The sequence below is a fragment of the Arabidopsis lyrata genome, assembly GCF_000004255.2.
Source record: "Arabidopsis lyrata subsp. lyrata unplaced genomic scaffold ARALYscaffold_6, whole genome shotgun sequence".
In the NCBI taxonomy this organism is placed as follows: domain Eukaryota; kingdom Viridiplantae; phylum Streptophyta; class Magnoliopsida; order Brassicales; family Brassicaceae; genus Arabidopsis; species Arabidopsis lyrata.
This window is the reverse complement of record NW_003302550.1, coordinates 23,056,839-23,073,884: the sequence shown is the minus strand read 5'-3', so window position 1 is coordinate 23,073,884 and position 17,046 is coordinate 23,056,839. Positions and strand designations below refer to the sequence as shown.

General features: G+C 36.5%; 3 protein-coding genes, 1 long non-coding RNA gene and 2 pseudogenes across 6 annotated transcripts; 1 reads left to right on the top strand and 5 right to left on the bottom strand.

The window, feature by feature from the left end:
- The first annotated feature begins 479 nt into the window (after positions 1 to 479).
- On the top strand, positions 480 to 2,152 carry LOC9308839 (CASP-like protein 1C1). The gene is made up of 3 exons (XM_002874816.2): positions 480 to 770; positions 912 to 1,014; positions 1,706 to 2,152. Exons 1-3 carry the CDS (start codon positions 613 to 615, stop codon positions 1,937 to 1,939), a joined length of 495 nt encoding a protein of 164 aa, XP_002874862.1. The 5' UTR covers positions 480 to 612; the 3' UTR covers positions 1,940 to 2,152.
- A 1,787-nt stretch (positions 2,153 to 3,939) lies between these two features.
- LOC9308838 lies at positions 3,940 to 5,295 on the bottom strand (annotated as a pseudogene). Its single transcript, XR_002330998.1, has 2 exons — positions 5,182 to 5,295; positions 3,940 to 4,857 (listed from the first exon to the last, which is right to left on the bottom strand). The product of XR_002330998.1 is annotated as a polyubiquitin 11 (transcript).
- Positions 5,296 to 7,030: 1,735 nt separating this feature from the next.
- Positions 7,031 to 8,659, bottom strand: LOC110227211. Its single transcript, XM_021020768.1, has one exon. The coding sequence runs from the start codon at positions 8,218 to 8,220 to the stop codon at positions 7,126 to 7,128; it is 1,095 nt and encodes a 364-aa protein (XP_020876427.1). The 5' UTR covers positions 8,221 to 8,659; the 3' UTR covers positions 7,031 to 7,125.
- Positions 8,660 to 11,488: 2,829 nt separating this feature from the next.
- LOC110227230 lies at positions 11,489 to 13,196 on the bottom strand. Its single transcript, XM_021020825.1, has one exon. The coding sequence runs from the start codon at positions 12,209 to 12,211 to the stop codon at positions 11,678 to 11,680; it is 534 nt and encodes a 177-aa protein (XP_020876484.1). The 5' UTR covers positions 12,212 to 13,196; the 3' UTR covers positions 11,489 to 11,677.
- On the bottom strand, positions 13,065 to 13,746 carry LOC110227451 (annotated as a pseudogene).
- Positions 13,747 to 14,338: 592 nt separating this feature from the next.
- On the bottom strand, positions 14,339 to 16,894 carry LOC110227243. Of its 2 annotated transcripts, none has more exons than XR_002331011.1 (3): positions 16,492 to 16,894; positions 16,382 to 16,420; positions 14,339 to 15,622 (listed from the first exon to the last, which is right to left on the bottom strand). It is a non-coding gene; the product is annotated as an uncharacterized LOC110227243 (long non-coding RNA). The 2 variants fall into 2 exon arrangements; XR_002331012.1 differs by lacking the exon at positions 14,339 to 15,622 and adding an exon at positions 15,864 to 16,280 and having other exon boundaries at positions 16,492 to 16,882.
- Between the last annotated feature and the right edge of the window lie 152 nt (positions 16,895 to 17,046).

Sequence of the window (17,046 nt, the reverse complement as noted above, 5' to 3'; positions counted from 1 at the left end):
AAAATTAAAACTAAAAAGGACTTGTTGTCGGTAATTATCAATATATACTGTTGACGAAATCGATACAACAAATACGTACATTCGATTATATTAGAAAAAATGTCAACATTAATACGAGCCCAGCAGACAAAATCACCGAAGAGGCCACCTATAAGTTAGGACAACGGCTCAATGAAAAAATGATACTTGTTTCTTCTATGAGGTCATCGTTCATGAATCTAACAATAATAATAACTACGACATTCTGTTACGTCATCAAAGCATACTTTACATCTTTAATTCGAAACTATGACGACATCTATTTTAAAAAATATTGACTTTGTGGGCTAGGTTTTCAAATAATAACCACTGTAATCCGTGACGGTGAAGATAGTTGAAAAATCTCAACTAACACGACACATCGCAATCGCCAATCGATATATATATATATATATATATATATATATATATATATATATATATATATATATATATGGTTGATTACCATTTAGTTTATTTATTGAGTTTATGTGTTTGTGTTCTTACACTTCTCCCTGATGTTTCTGTGCTCTCACATATTTTTCTGTTTCATATAAATAAATTTGAATACTAAATCGATTGACCGATCGATATATGGTGAAGTTGACAAAGAGAATAGGAGGGCTTGTGCTGCGATTGGCAGCGTTTGGTGCGGCTCTTGCCGCCTTGATCGTTATGATCACTAGCCGCGAGAGAGCTTCCTTCTTCGCCGTCTCTCTTGAAGCTAAGTACACCGATATGGCCGCGTTTAAGTATGTACAAAACTTCTTATATTGTTCTTCTTTGTGTATGTGTGTGTGTGTTAATTGCGGTACATATATATTAATGTAAATTATACATCTAATGAGTTATGTGAATATGTGGTAATAAAATTAATATAACATGTTTTGCAGGTATTTTGTGATCGCAAATGCTGTCGTGAGTGTTTATAGCTTTTTAGTTCTGTTTCTTCCAAAGGAGAGTTTGCTTTGGAAATTCGTCGTCGTCTTGGATTTGGTAACAATTTATATTCTCTGCATGATTTCATTTGCATTCTATATTTTAAGTTCGTTTGGTTATTAAAGTGATGTTATTATCTGGTTAATTTGTGGATATTAACAAAGGATCCTAAATAAGTATTATTTTAAGATCTTCATTGAAATTTTTCATCACATATTACTGGCGACAAAAATGCAATGAAATCAACATTTCTGTGGCAAAAATTTCACAACTATTTTGCAGCTTTTACATAATGATTTTCTCGTTATACTAACTTACTAAGTTTTGGTCCAAATGGTGTAATTCAAGAATTGAAGATTTTGATATAATGTATCCATATATGATATATTGATCATTAGTTCAATTTGTGTTACATGACCGACCACCTGAATTTTTTTCCGAGTGTACTGTTTTGTTCGTTTTTTGTTTTTTTTTTTGTTATTATTATCACAATTCGAGTGATAATAATATGTATAAATGTGTATAAATGTCAAAGACGATGATTGATAACTGATGGTGGTTAATTTGCGTTTATAGGGATAGATGAATTCGTTGGGTGGAAAGTTAAAACACTTAGATTGAATGCTACCTAATTAGTATTCGTGTCTTAATAAAAATATTTCTTATCGTTTGTTAGGTGAGATTAGCTAAAATAATTAATATGTTTAATTTTAATTGTGTATCAATTTTGTTATTAACCGTGATGAAGGTGATGACCATGCTACTGACGTCAAGCTTATCGGCGGCTCTAGCGGTGGCACAAGTGGGAAAGAAGGGAAACGCAAACGCAGGTTGGCTTCCTATTTGCGGTCAAGTTCCAAAATTTTGCGATCAGATCACTGGAGCTTTAATTGCCGGTTTCGTTGCACTCGTCCTCTACGTACTCTTACTCTTATATTCTCTCCACTCCGTCGTTGACCCTTTTCTCCTTCAGAAATCTTGAATCTAATTTTTTTTTTTTTTTTTAGTATCGATCTAATTTTACGTCGCTCATATATATATATATAGACACATAAACATAAACTTCGATCGATGTCGATTTGAGACGTAGCTCGTGTGTTGTGTTTGTATAATTTCTTTGTATGAGTGGAAACTTTCATGGCTTTGTTTTTCTTCTTTCTAACTCCTTTTTATGGATTAAAATATATAATTACCATCTTAAAGTCATTTAGATCCCAAATGCGATTAGATCATCGTTTGATTATTTGTATGGTTATCAAGTGTGCGACCTTAAGTATACATATATTTATAGTTAAAGGGAACATTTTCTTATTTGTATAATGTTATTATAGTTTAAGGACCATAAGAAGAGTTAGCTGAAAATACACATAAAGAGACGAATGAAAGTATAGTTATGTGGGACACTGTTTTGTGTGTATCCAAAAATTATTTTAGTATCGCAAACCAGCCTGTCTTAAGTGGACATTTGGAGTAACAAAGTCGATCATCGGAAAATTAACGTTAAAGTTGCTCTAAATCGTGTGTATCTTGTTCTAATGCTTGGTGAGGCACATGCGACCATTTGTTGTGTCAGAAGAAAAGGAAGATTCCACCTTATCGATTATAATCCCACATGCCTATTATTTAAACATATACTGTAATAATTTAGTCCCAGAAGAGAATTTCCTTATAATTAATCAAATTTAAATATATTTTGTGTTGTTTATAAGATGACTAGATTCACTTGATTTTTTTAATACTGCTTGGTCGTTTGACTGGTCAGGATCCAGAATAAATCAATAAATATATTGTATATTGGTTTGTAAGCAAAAAAAATATTCTCAAAACGGTATATGAGTATGTGGAAGCAGTGGAAGCCCCTTTGGCCCTTTGGTTGAACAAGGGTTAATTAATGCTTCTATACCCAGAGGTCTGGGGTTCGAGTCCTATATACTGCGATTTATTAATAAATTTGCAAATTATTGGAGGCAAGTGTGCAGGAGATCTCCAGCGATGTACAATTATAGCCGTTCGCCAGGATTCTACGCAGAGAGGGAAGTGTCCATCAGTGATCCCACAACGTTCATCGAGTATTCCTCAATCTTTTTAACTTATAAACCCTAAAAGTTGTGCGAAGCCGTAGTCACATGGTAAAACTTTGTTCATGCCTAATTTGTGAGAAGAAGAAGAAGAAATGAGAAAACGACGACGTTTCGATACGCACCGTAACGGAGTTGACTAACACCCGTTAGATTGACTCCGATTTTTACACGTTGTATCAAGTATAGGGTATGAGATTCAAATTTTATTGAAGTTTAGGTTGTAAAATACCCTACAAAATTGTCTAGGTATGAAAATCCACGGCACAGACAGTACGGGTATGAAAACGACGTCGTTTTCATACATGTCAGCGTACACGTGTACGATGACTCAGCACTGTAACGGAGTTGACTAACACTCGTTAGATTGACTCCGATTTTTGCACGTTGTATCAAGTATAGGTATGAAATTCAAATTTTATTGAAGTTTAGGTTGTAAAATACACTACGAAATTGTCCAGGTATAAAAATCCACGGTATAGATAGTACGGGTATGAAAATCCCCTTTTCCCGGCTCGAGAGTATCCTAAATTCCCAATGGACCTCTTGATGAGTTCCAAGCCAAAGTTATGAACGATGCAGGAAACGAGAAACCTCCTTTCCCTGTTCTCTGCAGACCAAGTCCTAAACTCTCTATTTGGACTTGTATGATATCATTCTTTGTTTTTGAAGTCATTTAAGTATGTCATGTGTAAATGTGTCAGTTTTGATTAGATCTCATGGGATTGTTAGACTGTAATCTTTCTTTCTAAATTGCAGATTGGGTATGCTGACGCCTAGCTAACCAAGGCCCTATGACTAATTCTGTTGTGCTTTTAACGGTTATATTTCGGATAGTGCATACTAAGAAGATAGCACATCGTGTAGAGAGATAACGATGATAGAAGTGAATCCAAGGACATAATTGCAATTGAAAATTAGTTCGATTTGTCATTAGGAAGAAAGAGGAGATTAACGGATCGAAAACATAGTTCATCAATTATTTATCAGGAGCTTTACAAGGCCCCAGAAACACAAACCACCAAAGTTTTAAAAGAAACGAGGCATAAACTTCTTAAACCATAACAGAGACGAGTTTTAAAAACCACCACGGAGACGGAGGACCAAGTGAAGAGTAGACTCTTTCTGGATGTTGTAATCGGCCAAAGTGCGACCATCCTCAAGCTGCTTTCCAGCGAAGATGAGACGCTGCTGGTCCAAAGGGATACCTTCCTTGTCCTGGATCTTAGCCTTCACGTTGTCAATGGTGTCGGAGCTCTCCACTTCAAGGGTGATGGTCTTTCCGGTCAAAGTCTTGACGAAGATCTGCATACCTCCACGGAGACGCAACACCAAGTGAAGGGTCGACTCCTTCTGGATGTTGTAATCCGCCAAGGTACGACCATCCTCCAACTGTTTTCCGGCGAAGATCAACCTCTGCTGGTCCGGAGGGATACCTTCCTTATCCTGGATCTTGGCCTTCACGTTGTCAATGGTGTCGGAGCTCTCCACCTTCCTTATCCTGGATCTTGGCCTTCACGTTGTCGATAGTGTCAGAACTCTCCACCTCAAGAGTAATCGTCTTTCCCGTTAGGGTCTTGACGAAAATCTGCATACCACCACGGAGCCTGAGAACCAAGTGGAGGGTGGATTCCTTCTGGATGTTGTAATCAGCCAACGTACGGCCATCCTCCAACTGCTTTCCGGCGAAAATAAGCCTCTGCTGATCCGGAGGAATGCCTTCCTTGTCCTGGATCTTGGCTTTAACGTTGTCGATGGTGTCAGAGCTTTCCACCTCAAGGGTGATAGTCTTTCCGGTGAGAGTTTTAACGAAGATCTGCATCTGTATTTCAGAAAAAAATTGAGATTAGTCGACAAATCCGATCGCACAAATAAGAATCAAATCCGATCAAGAAACTAATACCAGATCTGGATAGATCTCAAAGATAAAACTCAAATTCGTTGAAAAAATCAGATCAAATTCAAAGAATCGACGAGAAAATAAACAGATCAACGAAAACAACGAACCCTAATCGAGAATTAAGATGAGATCTAACGAAGAAACTCAGAACTTTTAAGATTAACCGAATGAAATTCAAAGAACAGAAACTCAATCACGATCGAACGAAACAATACGAAGAAACTGAAAAGGAACCCAGAAATCTACCTTGATCACGGTTGAGAGATTTGAGAGAATGATTTTAGATTGTTTGAGAAATTTGGAATCTGAATTGTGAAGAAGATGAGGTCTTTGGGTATTCATTTATAGGAAAGAGAAGACGAAGACGACTCGGTCACGAGAAAGCTAAGGCGGTGAAGCAATAACCAATAATAAATTGACACGTATGTATAATGACGTGTATTGAGCGTTGTTTAGACGCAAAGTTTTTTTTTGGCTAATTACCTTATTTGTAGGTTAGGAAAAGTATATGTGCTTTGAGTTGATAAACACGTCTCGTTGCCGGCTTCAACCACTTTAACGCCGTTTATTTACAAACTTGTCGACAACCACAATTTCTAACGGCCGTTATAAGATCCAGACGTTGAGAGTTAACGATCGTCACGATATGTAGTATTTAGTGTTATCTTTTTAATTTTTTTAATAAACGGTGGAGCTGAAAATTGGCAATAATTAAACTGCGGGTCCCACTTCATCAAAGCCTATCTCGTCTTTTCTTCCTTTTTTTGTTTTTTTTTGCCATTTTCTAATGCAAGTGGGTATAAAATCAGAGATTTTCTAGGAAAAGTAACTTTTTATCATAAAACAAATTGTGAAATAATCCATTTTATTAGTGTTATTGGATATTTTTGCATGATTTGCATAAGAGACTTTTTGGATCAAGTTGGTGAAGGTGAACGAGTCTAATTAAAAGGCAAGTTGTTTGGGTGACTCGGTTTAGTATATATAAATGGACCTCATTTGGGCCTGGGCCATATTTAACACTCGTGACTTCTTCTTCAGTCCAATAAAGCTTCGTCCAATAATTTTTTCATTCTTGTTAGCTCTTCTAGTCTTCTTACTAAATATTTGATGGTCTCTTTCTGTTAATCTTTGTGCTGCTAGTGTTTCCATGTTGTGTTTGCTGCAATTAGGGTTTATAACTTGTAAGTGACGCTTGATCGCTGCTTTAAAGGGAATTCAATAACAACAACAAGTTTCAGCTGTGAAATAGAAAGCAAACTTTTGAACAAAACAAGAGAACTTGAAGAAAAGATTAAAACCTATAAGCAAAGAGTAAAACCTACAAATAGGATAAAATCCACATAACTTTCTGTTGCTGAATGTATCATGCATAGTTTTTGTGTCTGGATATACAAAATTTCTAAACAACTTTTTTGAATCCAAAGAAAACTGTGACTTAAGAGGCACGAGTAAAAGACGACTCATAACGTCGGGGAACCATATAAACTGTTTCGGCTGGACCAAGAACACCGTTCCACTCGAATGACTGATCTTCATTCAATATTCTCTCCTTCATTCTGTCCGCAAAGAAATATCCTTCATGAGGCAGTTTTATATAACCCCTCCGAATACTTTCAACCAACTCGTTTCTCAGTATTTTCACTTGATCCGTCGAGCTCACTTCCACCTCAATAAATCTCTTCAATCCTTTACACTCACTTGAAAATGGCATCACATATACTTTTTTCTTCTGCTTCGGGTCATTATCAGGCGCATTTAAAATGTCAGAGATCTCTTCGAGACTGAGTACTGAGTTTGACGCTGGAGATTGCTCCGTTTGATGCACTTGAACCGTCACAGTCGAATCTTGAGGTCTGTTGATGATATGCTCTGCTTGGAGCTCTTGATTCCTGTTGCTTCTCCCAACCGTCACAGACGAATCTTGAATCTTACTGGTATCTTGGGTAACACGTCTGGGAACAATCACTATTGTACCCGCGTTTTTGACACCGTTCCACTCGTATGACTGACCTTCCTTCAATACTTTCTTTTTGTTCGTCAAGAAATACCCATCTCGAGGCAGTTTTTGTATCTGACCTCTCTGTTGACGCTGAAACAACATCTCTCTCAGTTTTTTCACGTCATCCGTAGCGTTCACTTTCACTAGAATATTTATCGGTAACACACGTACTAACATGCTCCCAACCTTCACAGACATATCTGAATCCTAGTGATCTCTTGGTCTGATTTTGACTGTGGAGATTGCTTCGTTTGAGGCACTTGATCATTTTTGTTGCTCTTCTTGCCCCCAACCTTCAAAGACGAATCTTGAGTGTTAACGGTCTCTCTGACTGAGTTTGACGCTGGAGGTTGCTCCGTTTGAGGCACTTGAACCGTCACAGAAGAATCTTGAATCTTACAGGTCTCTTGGATAACATGTGTGGGAACCATCACAATTGTATCCACGGGTTTAACACCGTTCCACTCGTATGACTGATCTTCGTTCAATACTTGATTATTGTGTGTAAAGAAATACCCTTCTTGAGGCAGTTCTATATCACCTCTCCGTTCCCTATGAACCATCTCGTCTCTCAGTGTTTTCACCTCATCCGTAGATATCACAGTCAGCAGAATATTCTTCGGGACTTCATTCATACCAGAATATGGCGACACACCTACTACCATCTTCCTCTTCTTCCGGCCTCTTTTGTTGCTCTTAGTGATATTTTTGACTGAGTTTGACTGTGGAGGCACTATATCGTTGTTGTTCTTATTCGCAAACTTCACAGACGAATCTTGAATGTTAATGGTCTCTTTGACTGAGTTTGACGGTGGAGATTGCTCTGTTTGATGAAGCACTTGATGATCATTCTTGTTGCTGCTCCCAACCGTCACATGCGAATCTTGAATCTTACTGATGTCTAGCATTGTCTCAGGCCGATAACTGTAAATCTTTCTGATCTCTTCGGCTGTCAAAGGCCAACCTTTCCTCTCAAAGTACTCTTCAACTGAAATCCACGGTGCTGGAGATTGCTCTGTTTCCGGCATTTGATCGTTGCCGTTGTGATTATGGTTCACGTCAGGAGAGACTTCGAGCTGGATTTGAGAATCGTGGACGATCTGGCATTGGTCGAGGTTAAGATCCTCTCGAAGAATAAAAATACCGTCGACGATAAGGGTTTGTTTCGAAACTGGGATACGTTGAGACTTCTCGATCTTCTGTTTGACCACTAACAATGTATCTTTGCGATCCAGTTCAATCTCGAACAATGAACCACTCAGAATCTCGACGAGGAACTTCATAACTGTATCAATGGTGTTTCAAGATCAATGGAGACTGGTGAAGAAGAGAGTCAAGAAACAGAGAGAGAGCAAGAGAGAAAGTGATTGTTTTGTAATTTGGTTTTTATATCATTTCACTCACGTATCAAATGAAAGTCAATTGGGCTTGGCCCATATTTCTTGGGTTACGTGGTTCTTAAGTCAATGAAAGCCTCATCGAAAAATTTAAACCGTTGATAGGAACTCATCATATGACACGTGTCATCATAAGAGAGGAGCAACCGTTAGTCTGTTTTAACCGATCCTGCAACTAGAAGAAACAGAGCACAAAAAGGAACTCATCAGACCACCATTAATACGGATATCTTAAAGAGTTCTTAAGTAAGAAATGTGACTTAGCTAAGACCCAAAATTAAGAAAAGTGGTTTAGCTAAGATCCAAAACTAATCTTAAGAACCAACCACATGTCATATTATTAATTTAATACTTTTTTTTTTTGAATAACCGCGGGTCTCCCAAAGGCTTCCTAGGCCCAAGGACTAATCTCACGAGGCTGGCAATTCCCCTATGTAAACTTGCCAGTGGCCGTGCCTCGAACTCTGGTGGCGGAAGTCACAGCTGTGACCCCTTTACCACTAGGCCACAAGGCCCGGTTATTAATTTAATACTTCTAAACCATTTTTAAGATACCATTGTTAATCATGCTCTCAGTGTTATTAGAGCATGAGCAGTGGTAGAGATTCATAGAGTCTCTCAAAAAATATTATTTTAATATTTTTAATATAATTTAATTGTTGTTTTATATTAAAAGTTAAAAAGAAAAATCAAAGTCAATCAAATTTTGCCATGTGTGAAAGGGGTCTCTAGAAAGGTTCTCATATGTTCTCATTTGAGAATCGATTCTCGTTTCTCATTCTTCCTTTTTATTATTTTCCTTTTTAATATTGTTGAGAGACTTCCACTGTGAATGCTCTTAGGCTTGTGCAATCTACGTATGTCTATGTGTATATCCAAATTTTTTTTGTGGCAACTAGGATTTAAGTCCAAATGACTAGTAAATTAGATGTTCAAAATTATTAGATTTTTTTCCAAAAAACATATGAAAGTTAACTATATCAAAGAGTAGAATTTGATAAAAAAAAAAAAATGCAAATAGAAGAAAATTAAAGAACAAAGAAGGAGATTGGGAGGTAGAAAAGTGAATAAACAATTATTTAAATCCTTGCTATTGGTGTGGTCAACGAAATTGAATCCTTGCTAATGAATTATTGGTGGGAGAAAGGCTCAAAAAAGAGAGGGATTCCATGGATAGCTTGGAAAAGGCTACAATATTCGAAAAAGGAAGGAGGATTGGGCTTTAGAGATTTAGCAAAATTCAATGATGCACTTTTAGCAAAACAAGTTTGGCGTATGATCCAAAATCCGAACTCCCTTTTTGCAAGATTAATGAAAGCTCGATATTTCAAAGATGACACAGTGTTGGATGCAAAAGAAAGGGCTTATCAGTCGTATGGTTGGGCGTCAATGCTTACAGGATTAGCACTTATAAAAAAGGTTCTCGTTTTCAAGTGGGTGATGGAAACACGATCAGAATGGGGATTGACAATTTGATAAGCTCACATCAACCAAGAACTCTACAGGTGAATCAAAATTTTGAAAGGGATACTTTAAAGTCGTTAATTTCAAGTACTGGGACTTTCCGATTTTGGGATTCTATTTTACTTGATAGAATGGTTAATACAAATGATCATTCATTCATAAATAACATTTACCTCTCGAGAATCCCAAAACCGGATAAACCAATATGGAATTACAGCGATAACGGAATGTATACTGTCAAATCGGGTTATTGGCTATTAACACATGATCCTGGCGATTCACAAGTTCCTCCTCCGATCCCTCATGGGTCTATCGAATTGAAAAACAGAGTTTGGAAGCTTCCTCTACTTCCAAAAATCAAACACTTCCTTTGGCGAATTTTATCAAAAGCTTTGGCTACTAACACCCGATTAAACACTAGAAGTATGAAACTGAATTCACAGTGCTCTCGATGTTGTAATGGAGATGAAACGATAAATCACTCTCTCTTTACATGTCCTTTTGCAATAATGACCTGGCGCCTCTCAGGCACACCGGCCTTCCAATATCATTAGCCTTTCAATGATGTGGAAGAAAATATTTCTAAAATGCTAGATGTTTATGACTCTTCACACACAACTAATGAACAAAAACTATCTCAGTTTTGGATTCTTTGGACGATATGGAAAGCGAGAAACAATTTTGTGTTTAATCATTTCATAGAAAGCCCATCAAAGGTAGTTTTGAAAGCAAAAGCAGAGACAAATGAGTGGATCAAAAACACTGCTACGAAGTTGGTATTATCTTCGATGCCACAATCTACCAACAGAGAACAGCCAAAATGGTCCACTCCGGAACCTCCCTTTGTGAAATGTAATTTTGATGCCAGTTTTAGCCAAATATCATCGTATGCTCGTGGAGGATGGATTATCCGTGATCAACAAGGTACAACAAAAGCATGGGGATCTTTGGATTTGAACGGTGCAAATTCTCCGTTGATGGCCGAAGCGAAAGCAATTCTGACTGCAATGCATCAAGTATGGATACGAGGATTCACCCAAGTAATTTTTGAAGGAGACTGTGAATTATTGATCAATTCAATCAACGGAGACATCATGCATAGTGAAATAGAGAACCTGCTGCAAGACATAGATTTTTGGAAAGACAAGTTTATACACATAAGGTTTAATTTTGTTAAACGATTTTGTAATAGGGTAGCAGATAGTCTTGCTAAATTTGCTTGTTCAAGTTCTTTTTTCCTTCCCGATTCATTGATTCCGCCAATATGGCTGGAGGAACTTCTGTGTAATGATTTGGTATTTTAATAAAATAAGTCTTGACGAAAAAAAAAAAAAAAACAATTATTTAAAAATATGATAAAATATATTTCATTTTAGAGATCACATCATCACACTGCAAAAATAAAATAAAAAACAAATTTAGCTTACTTTGACGTTTGTTTCAACTTAGCAAAAATATTTTAAAGTGTAACGCAATCGGAAAGTTTTCGTTTGGTGTTTACAATCAACAAAGGAATTTTGCTTAAGAGGATTTTTAATGATGTTTTATATGATTTTTATTATCTTTGACACATCGATAATATGCATATGCATATGCAAAAAAAGAAAAAAAAAAAGAGATAATATGCATATGCTTATTAGTTTATCATCCCTCTTTTATTATATCTCAACTAAACACCAACTTCATGAAATAACGAGAAATAATGAGCTATTTATTAAAAAAATAAAACCAAAACCTTTGATAAAATCTGAAGAATCTATAATTATCTAAACTAACTTAAAAAAAAAAGGATACTAAACACACTGAGGATAAAGAAAAAAATAAAAATTTCACACATTGAAGATAATAATGAAAGATTTCCAAAGATCTCGTCACTCCCTCATCTTCGCAGGTTTCCAAAGCGAATATTGAGCAACGACGGTGGATATTGCACTTGATCATTGTTGTTGTTGCTCTCAACCTTCATGCTCGTCGAGACGTTCTTGTCGCTTCTTACAATCGCCTGCGAATCTTGAACCTTACTGATCCCTTGTGTTGTCTCAGGCTGATAACTATAAATCTTTCTGATCTCTTCCTCTGTCAAAGGCCACTCTTGTCCCTCAAAGTACTCTTCCGCTGAAACCAATGGTGCTTGAGATTGCTCGGTTTGCGGCATTTGATCGTCATCGTTGCGATTAGGGTTATCATCATCAGCAGAGACGTCGAGTTGGATATGAGAATTGTGGACAATCTGGCATTGTTTGACGTTAAGATCTTCTCGAAGAATAACAATGTCGTCGACGATAAGGGTTTGTTTGGAAACAGGAATACGTTGAGACCTCTCGATCTTTTGTTTGACCTCTAACAGTGTATCTCTGTAATCCACTTCAATCTCAAACGATGATCCATTCAGAATCTCGACGAGAAACTTCATAACTTTATCAATAGAGAGAGACGGATGAAGAAGACACTGAAGAAAGAGCGAGATAAAGTTTTGTAGAGCAAATTTACGTAGAATTTTGTTTTTATAACGTATCAATTGGACCAGATTTGGGCTTGGCCCATATTAACTTTCTCGGTTACGTGTTTCTTAAGTCAATGGAAGCCTCGTCAAGAACCTAAATCGCCAATACTCAATAACTACATATTCTTCTTACTATACAAATCCATTGGTAATTTTTTTTTTACAATGACTGTCTCTGTTCTCGTCCCAATTCTAATTCGCATATCAATTCTACAAACTTTAGCTTAATCCATCTCCTTTGTTCTTTAGTCGTACCCCTTCGATTAGTTTTTTTCCTCTTGATTTAAAATAACTGTAACTTGTTATTGAAGCTTTCTATTAGGGTTTTTTTAGCTTTCCTATTTTTATGGTTGTTCTGCCTCGTTAGATAGATAAAAATTATCTACTGGTGATTAATTAGATCAGAAAGAATTTCTCGTTCAATCCGAAATTGGGAGATTCATTCAACGAAACTCCTTTCGATCTTTACTAGATTTCTAATAACCTTTTAAGTCATATTGGTTGTGTTGTTTGATATGATGTCATTGATGTGGCGATGTGCTATTTTCCTTCTGTGAAGAATATGATATAGACCATCCGATCGGAAATGTTTTTTGGAGAATGCAGAGAACTTAAAACTATTCAATAACAACAAGTTCCAGCTAACAAATCTTTATTGGTAATTACATGTCATAGAATATATACAGAAACCTAAAGAAAATTTGGAACAAAGCAAGAAACTTCAAGAAAAACAAAAAGCTATAAGAAAAGACTAATAAAAGCTTCAAGAAAGACTAATCTCAGCGGAATTCGGCATCACCAGTATTGTTACTACTATCTTCTTCATGTTTTTGCTCACCTTCACAGACGAATCTTGAATGTTAATGATCTCTAACCGAGTCTGACGGTGGAGATTGCTTGGTTTGAAGTTCTTGATGAGCCGTCACAGTCGAATCTTGATGACCGTTGATGATCTGTTTTGCTGCGTCTGACGGTGGAGCTTGATCGTTGTTTCTCACCGGCGAATCTTGAACGTAAATGATTTCACCGGTTTCAACAGGGCAAAAAGGTCGAATTTTCAAGACAACTTCAGTTGTCAAAGGCAAATCCTCACCGTAAATGAGATCTCCGATTGAGTTTGACGGTATAGGAGATTCCTCCGTTTGAAGAACTTGATCGTTGCCGTCATTAGGGTCACAAGGGTCCGGAGAGACGAAGAGTAGGACTCGAGAGTCTTGGAGAATCTTGCATTGTTCGATATCAAGATCGTCTTCAAGAACCTTGCATCGGAAGAAAAGGGTTTGTCTGGGAACAGAGATACGTTGATACTTCTCGATCTTCTTTTTGATCTCCAACACTGTGTCCCAGTAACCTAATTCAATGTAAAAATGGAGGATAGAGAGAATGCGAAGAGAGAGTGTTTGTAACTGTAGGAACAACGAGTTTCGATGCGCTTGTGAAAGCAGTGGTTAGTGAAGATGTTAAAGACGAATTGCAGAAGAGAGGATTTACTCATCTTCTCATTCAAATGGGTCGAGGAAACTTTTTCCCAACTAAGGTTCTTAATCATCTTCTTAAACTCATTTCTTTATTTGATTGCTTTTGATTTGGATGTGATTATGAAAATTGGGTTTAACTCTATATTTGTTGTTGTTGTTGAATTGTACTCTTCTCTTGTTGAATTTTGTATTGAATCAGATTCCTTTGAATATCGTGCCTCTATGAAGCTTCTCATTTGTGTTTTTTTTCTTCTTCTTAATGATCCCAGTGTGATGGAGCAGATGGATCATTAGTTGTGGATTACTTCACATTTTCCTCGAGTATCGCTGATTATATTCGGTTTGCATCTCTTGCTATTAGTCACGCTGGTTAGTTATGGGACTATTTAAGTACTTTTACATTTAATAGAGTCAAAACCAGAGACCCAGTTTCGAAATGCTAGATTATAATGTCATTTAACTCTCAATGGTGCCGATTCCCAATTCCAAATCAGATACGATTAAAACGGAAGCAATTGAGAATTATTAATCACTGTAGCTAGGTCCGATCGACACATACCTGAGGACACGCGAAAGCACCGATTGGTCTTAAGAGGCAGATCCAAGAATCTTGCTCCGATCTATGGCGTGATTTGTCTCCTCTGTCCTTTGCTCTTCCACTCTGTTTTTATTAACGGCAAACTACTGTTTCGGATTATTTGTGCTGGTTTGTAATGGGCTTTGGCCCAAAACTAACTATTTTTTTTTTCTTTTCAATTTATTATTAGCTTTGACCTATAAAGTGTTGTTCTTCATAAAATTAGAGCTTAATGACAATATATCTTGACACATAAAGTGTTGTTTTTTGTAATGAGCTCCAGAAAAACCGAAATTAGTTGACAAATTCGATCGCACAAAACCAGATTTGGATAGATCTAAGAGATAAAACTCAGATTCTTAGAACAAATCAGATCAAATTCAAAGAATCAACGCGTAAAAACACAGATCAACGAAAACAACGAACCCTAATCAAGAATTAAGATGAGATCTAACGAAGAAACTCAGAACTTTGTCTCCGATCAAAGATTAACCGAATGAAATTCAAAGAACAGAAACTCAATCACGATCGAACGAAACAATCACGATCGAACGAAACAATCACGATCGAACGAAACAATACGAAGAAACTGAAAAGGAACCCAGAAATCTACCTTGATCACGGTTGAGAGATTTGAGAGAATGATTTTAGATTGTTTGAGAAATTTGGAATCTGAATTGTGAAGAAGATGAGGTCTTTGGGTATTCATTTATATACAAGAGAAGACGAAGACGACGTCGGTCACGATGAGAGAAAACTCAAACGAGATCGCAGCAAAACAAAAGACCATCCCGATGCTATAGCTAACATAAATAAAGTAAAACAGATACGAATCTAGTAATATTTCATGGATGGTGTTGTTCGTTTGCTCATTTGGGATATGCATCCAAATGCTCCATCCAAATGATCTATCTGGCTAATCCATCTGAATGATTTTCGTTTTCATTTTTGGTGGTTCATCTGGATGATCCATCTAACTGCTTTTGGTTAAAACTTTGTTTGTTTGGTTGAAAACCATTCTCATCTAGATGCTTTTGATTAGAAAAATGACTAAAATGCCCATGTTTTCATCTAATTATATTTTAAGTCTTAATCTTAACCATATTAATTTTAATTATTGATCAAATATATATATTTACAACCAAACAAATTTCAAATTATTATATTTGACATTTATTACCAAAAAGATAGCATCTATATAAGCAAATGTAGAACTAATTAACTCTCTGTTCATCCATTAAAAATCTCTAGCTCCAAAACATGAATCTAAAAAGGGAAACATACATTTTTAATATCCATAAAAAGCATTACAGCTATACAAAACAAGCAAACAATTCCATCAAAACTGGGAACCACAAGAAAAGTCATAACCAGAAAACCAAACCAATGTTCTTCCAGAAACGATTTCTAAAGTCTAAACCATAGAGTAATAGTACAAATATACAATAGTAAACATGCAAACACCAATCTAAAATTCATTGCAAAGCTCTCTGTGGTCTTCAAGAAATTTGATGGTAGAAGACTAATTAGATAGTCAATTATTGTGCCTTAATGAGCTAAAACCAGAAACATAGACGCTGACACATACTTGCGATTGAAAGTCAAAGAAAGAAATAGAGACAGCTTTCTTTGGATTCATAAGAGACATTGAAAGACACTCATTGAGTAAAGAAAGAAATAAACACAAAATAAACCTTGAAACATTGACACATAGAAAAAAACTACTTCATAAGAGACATTGAAAGACACTCATTGAATGTAAGCAACATATCAAAACCATTGTAAAATCACTCAAAACAGTAGAAACTATTGTTCTTCTCCCTATATGGTTTATGGTTTATTCAGAACCATTGTAACTCTCTGGTAACTTCTCTTTTACTATGAAACTAAACATAGTAGCAGCAACCTCCACACTAAACATAGCCTATAAGCATTAGAAACACGAAATCAAACAAAGCCACAACACTCGTCTCCATTGGTACACATAAACTCAATACAAAATCATGAAATAGAGATATATCATACCTCTCAAACAGTGGTTGCAGCGATTTCAATCGGTAACACCTGAAACCCACTTCGAAATTTCAATGACTAAAGGAGAAATCGAATCCAATAATCAAACCCATGAGTCTTACCTCTCAAACAGTGGTCGCAGCTAATTCAATCTGTAACACCTTAAACCCACGCACGAGAGAGAGAAGAAGAGATCCGGCGAAGAGATCAAAGAGGAGTGGAGTGGGGTGAGAAGATCAAAGAGGAGTGGATTCCAGTGAGAGATCCGGCGGAGGAGATCATGCGACGAAGAGATCCGGCGAAGAAGAGATCTCGTTTCTCTTCTCTACAGAGATGGCCAAAGGAATGTTATGTGTCGAGGATGAGGAGAAGAAGGAGAAGAAGGTTTAGGTTTTGGTGTAATTCTCTAAATTTGATAGGGGTATTTAGGTCCTTTTCTATTTTAGACTGAAGCAGCTCCAGTTAACTGCTCCGATCAGACTCAGCTGGATTAGGATCATTTCTTGGATGAGTTTAATAAAAATCATCCAACTGGTTCATCTCACTGCTCTGTCAAATTGTTATAAACGAACATCATTATTCATTTCCATTCAGATGGATCATCTGAATGGAGAAACGAATAACACCTTACTAATATTAATTTAGTGTTAGTGAGAATTCCTTTTTATGACATATAA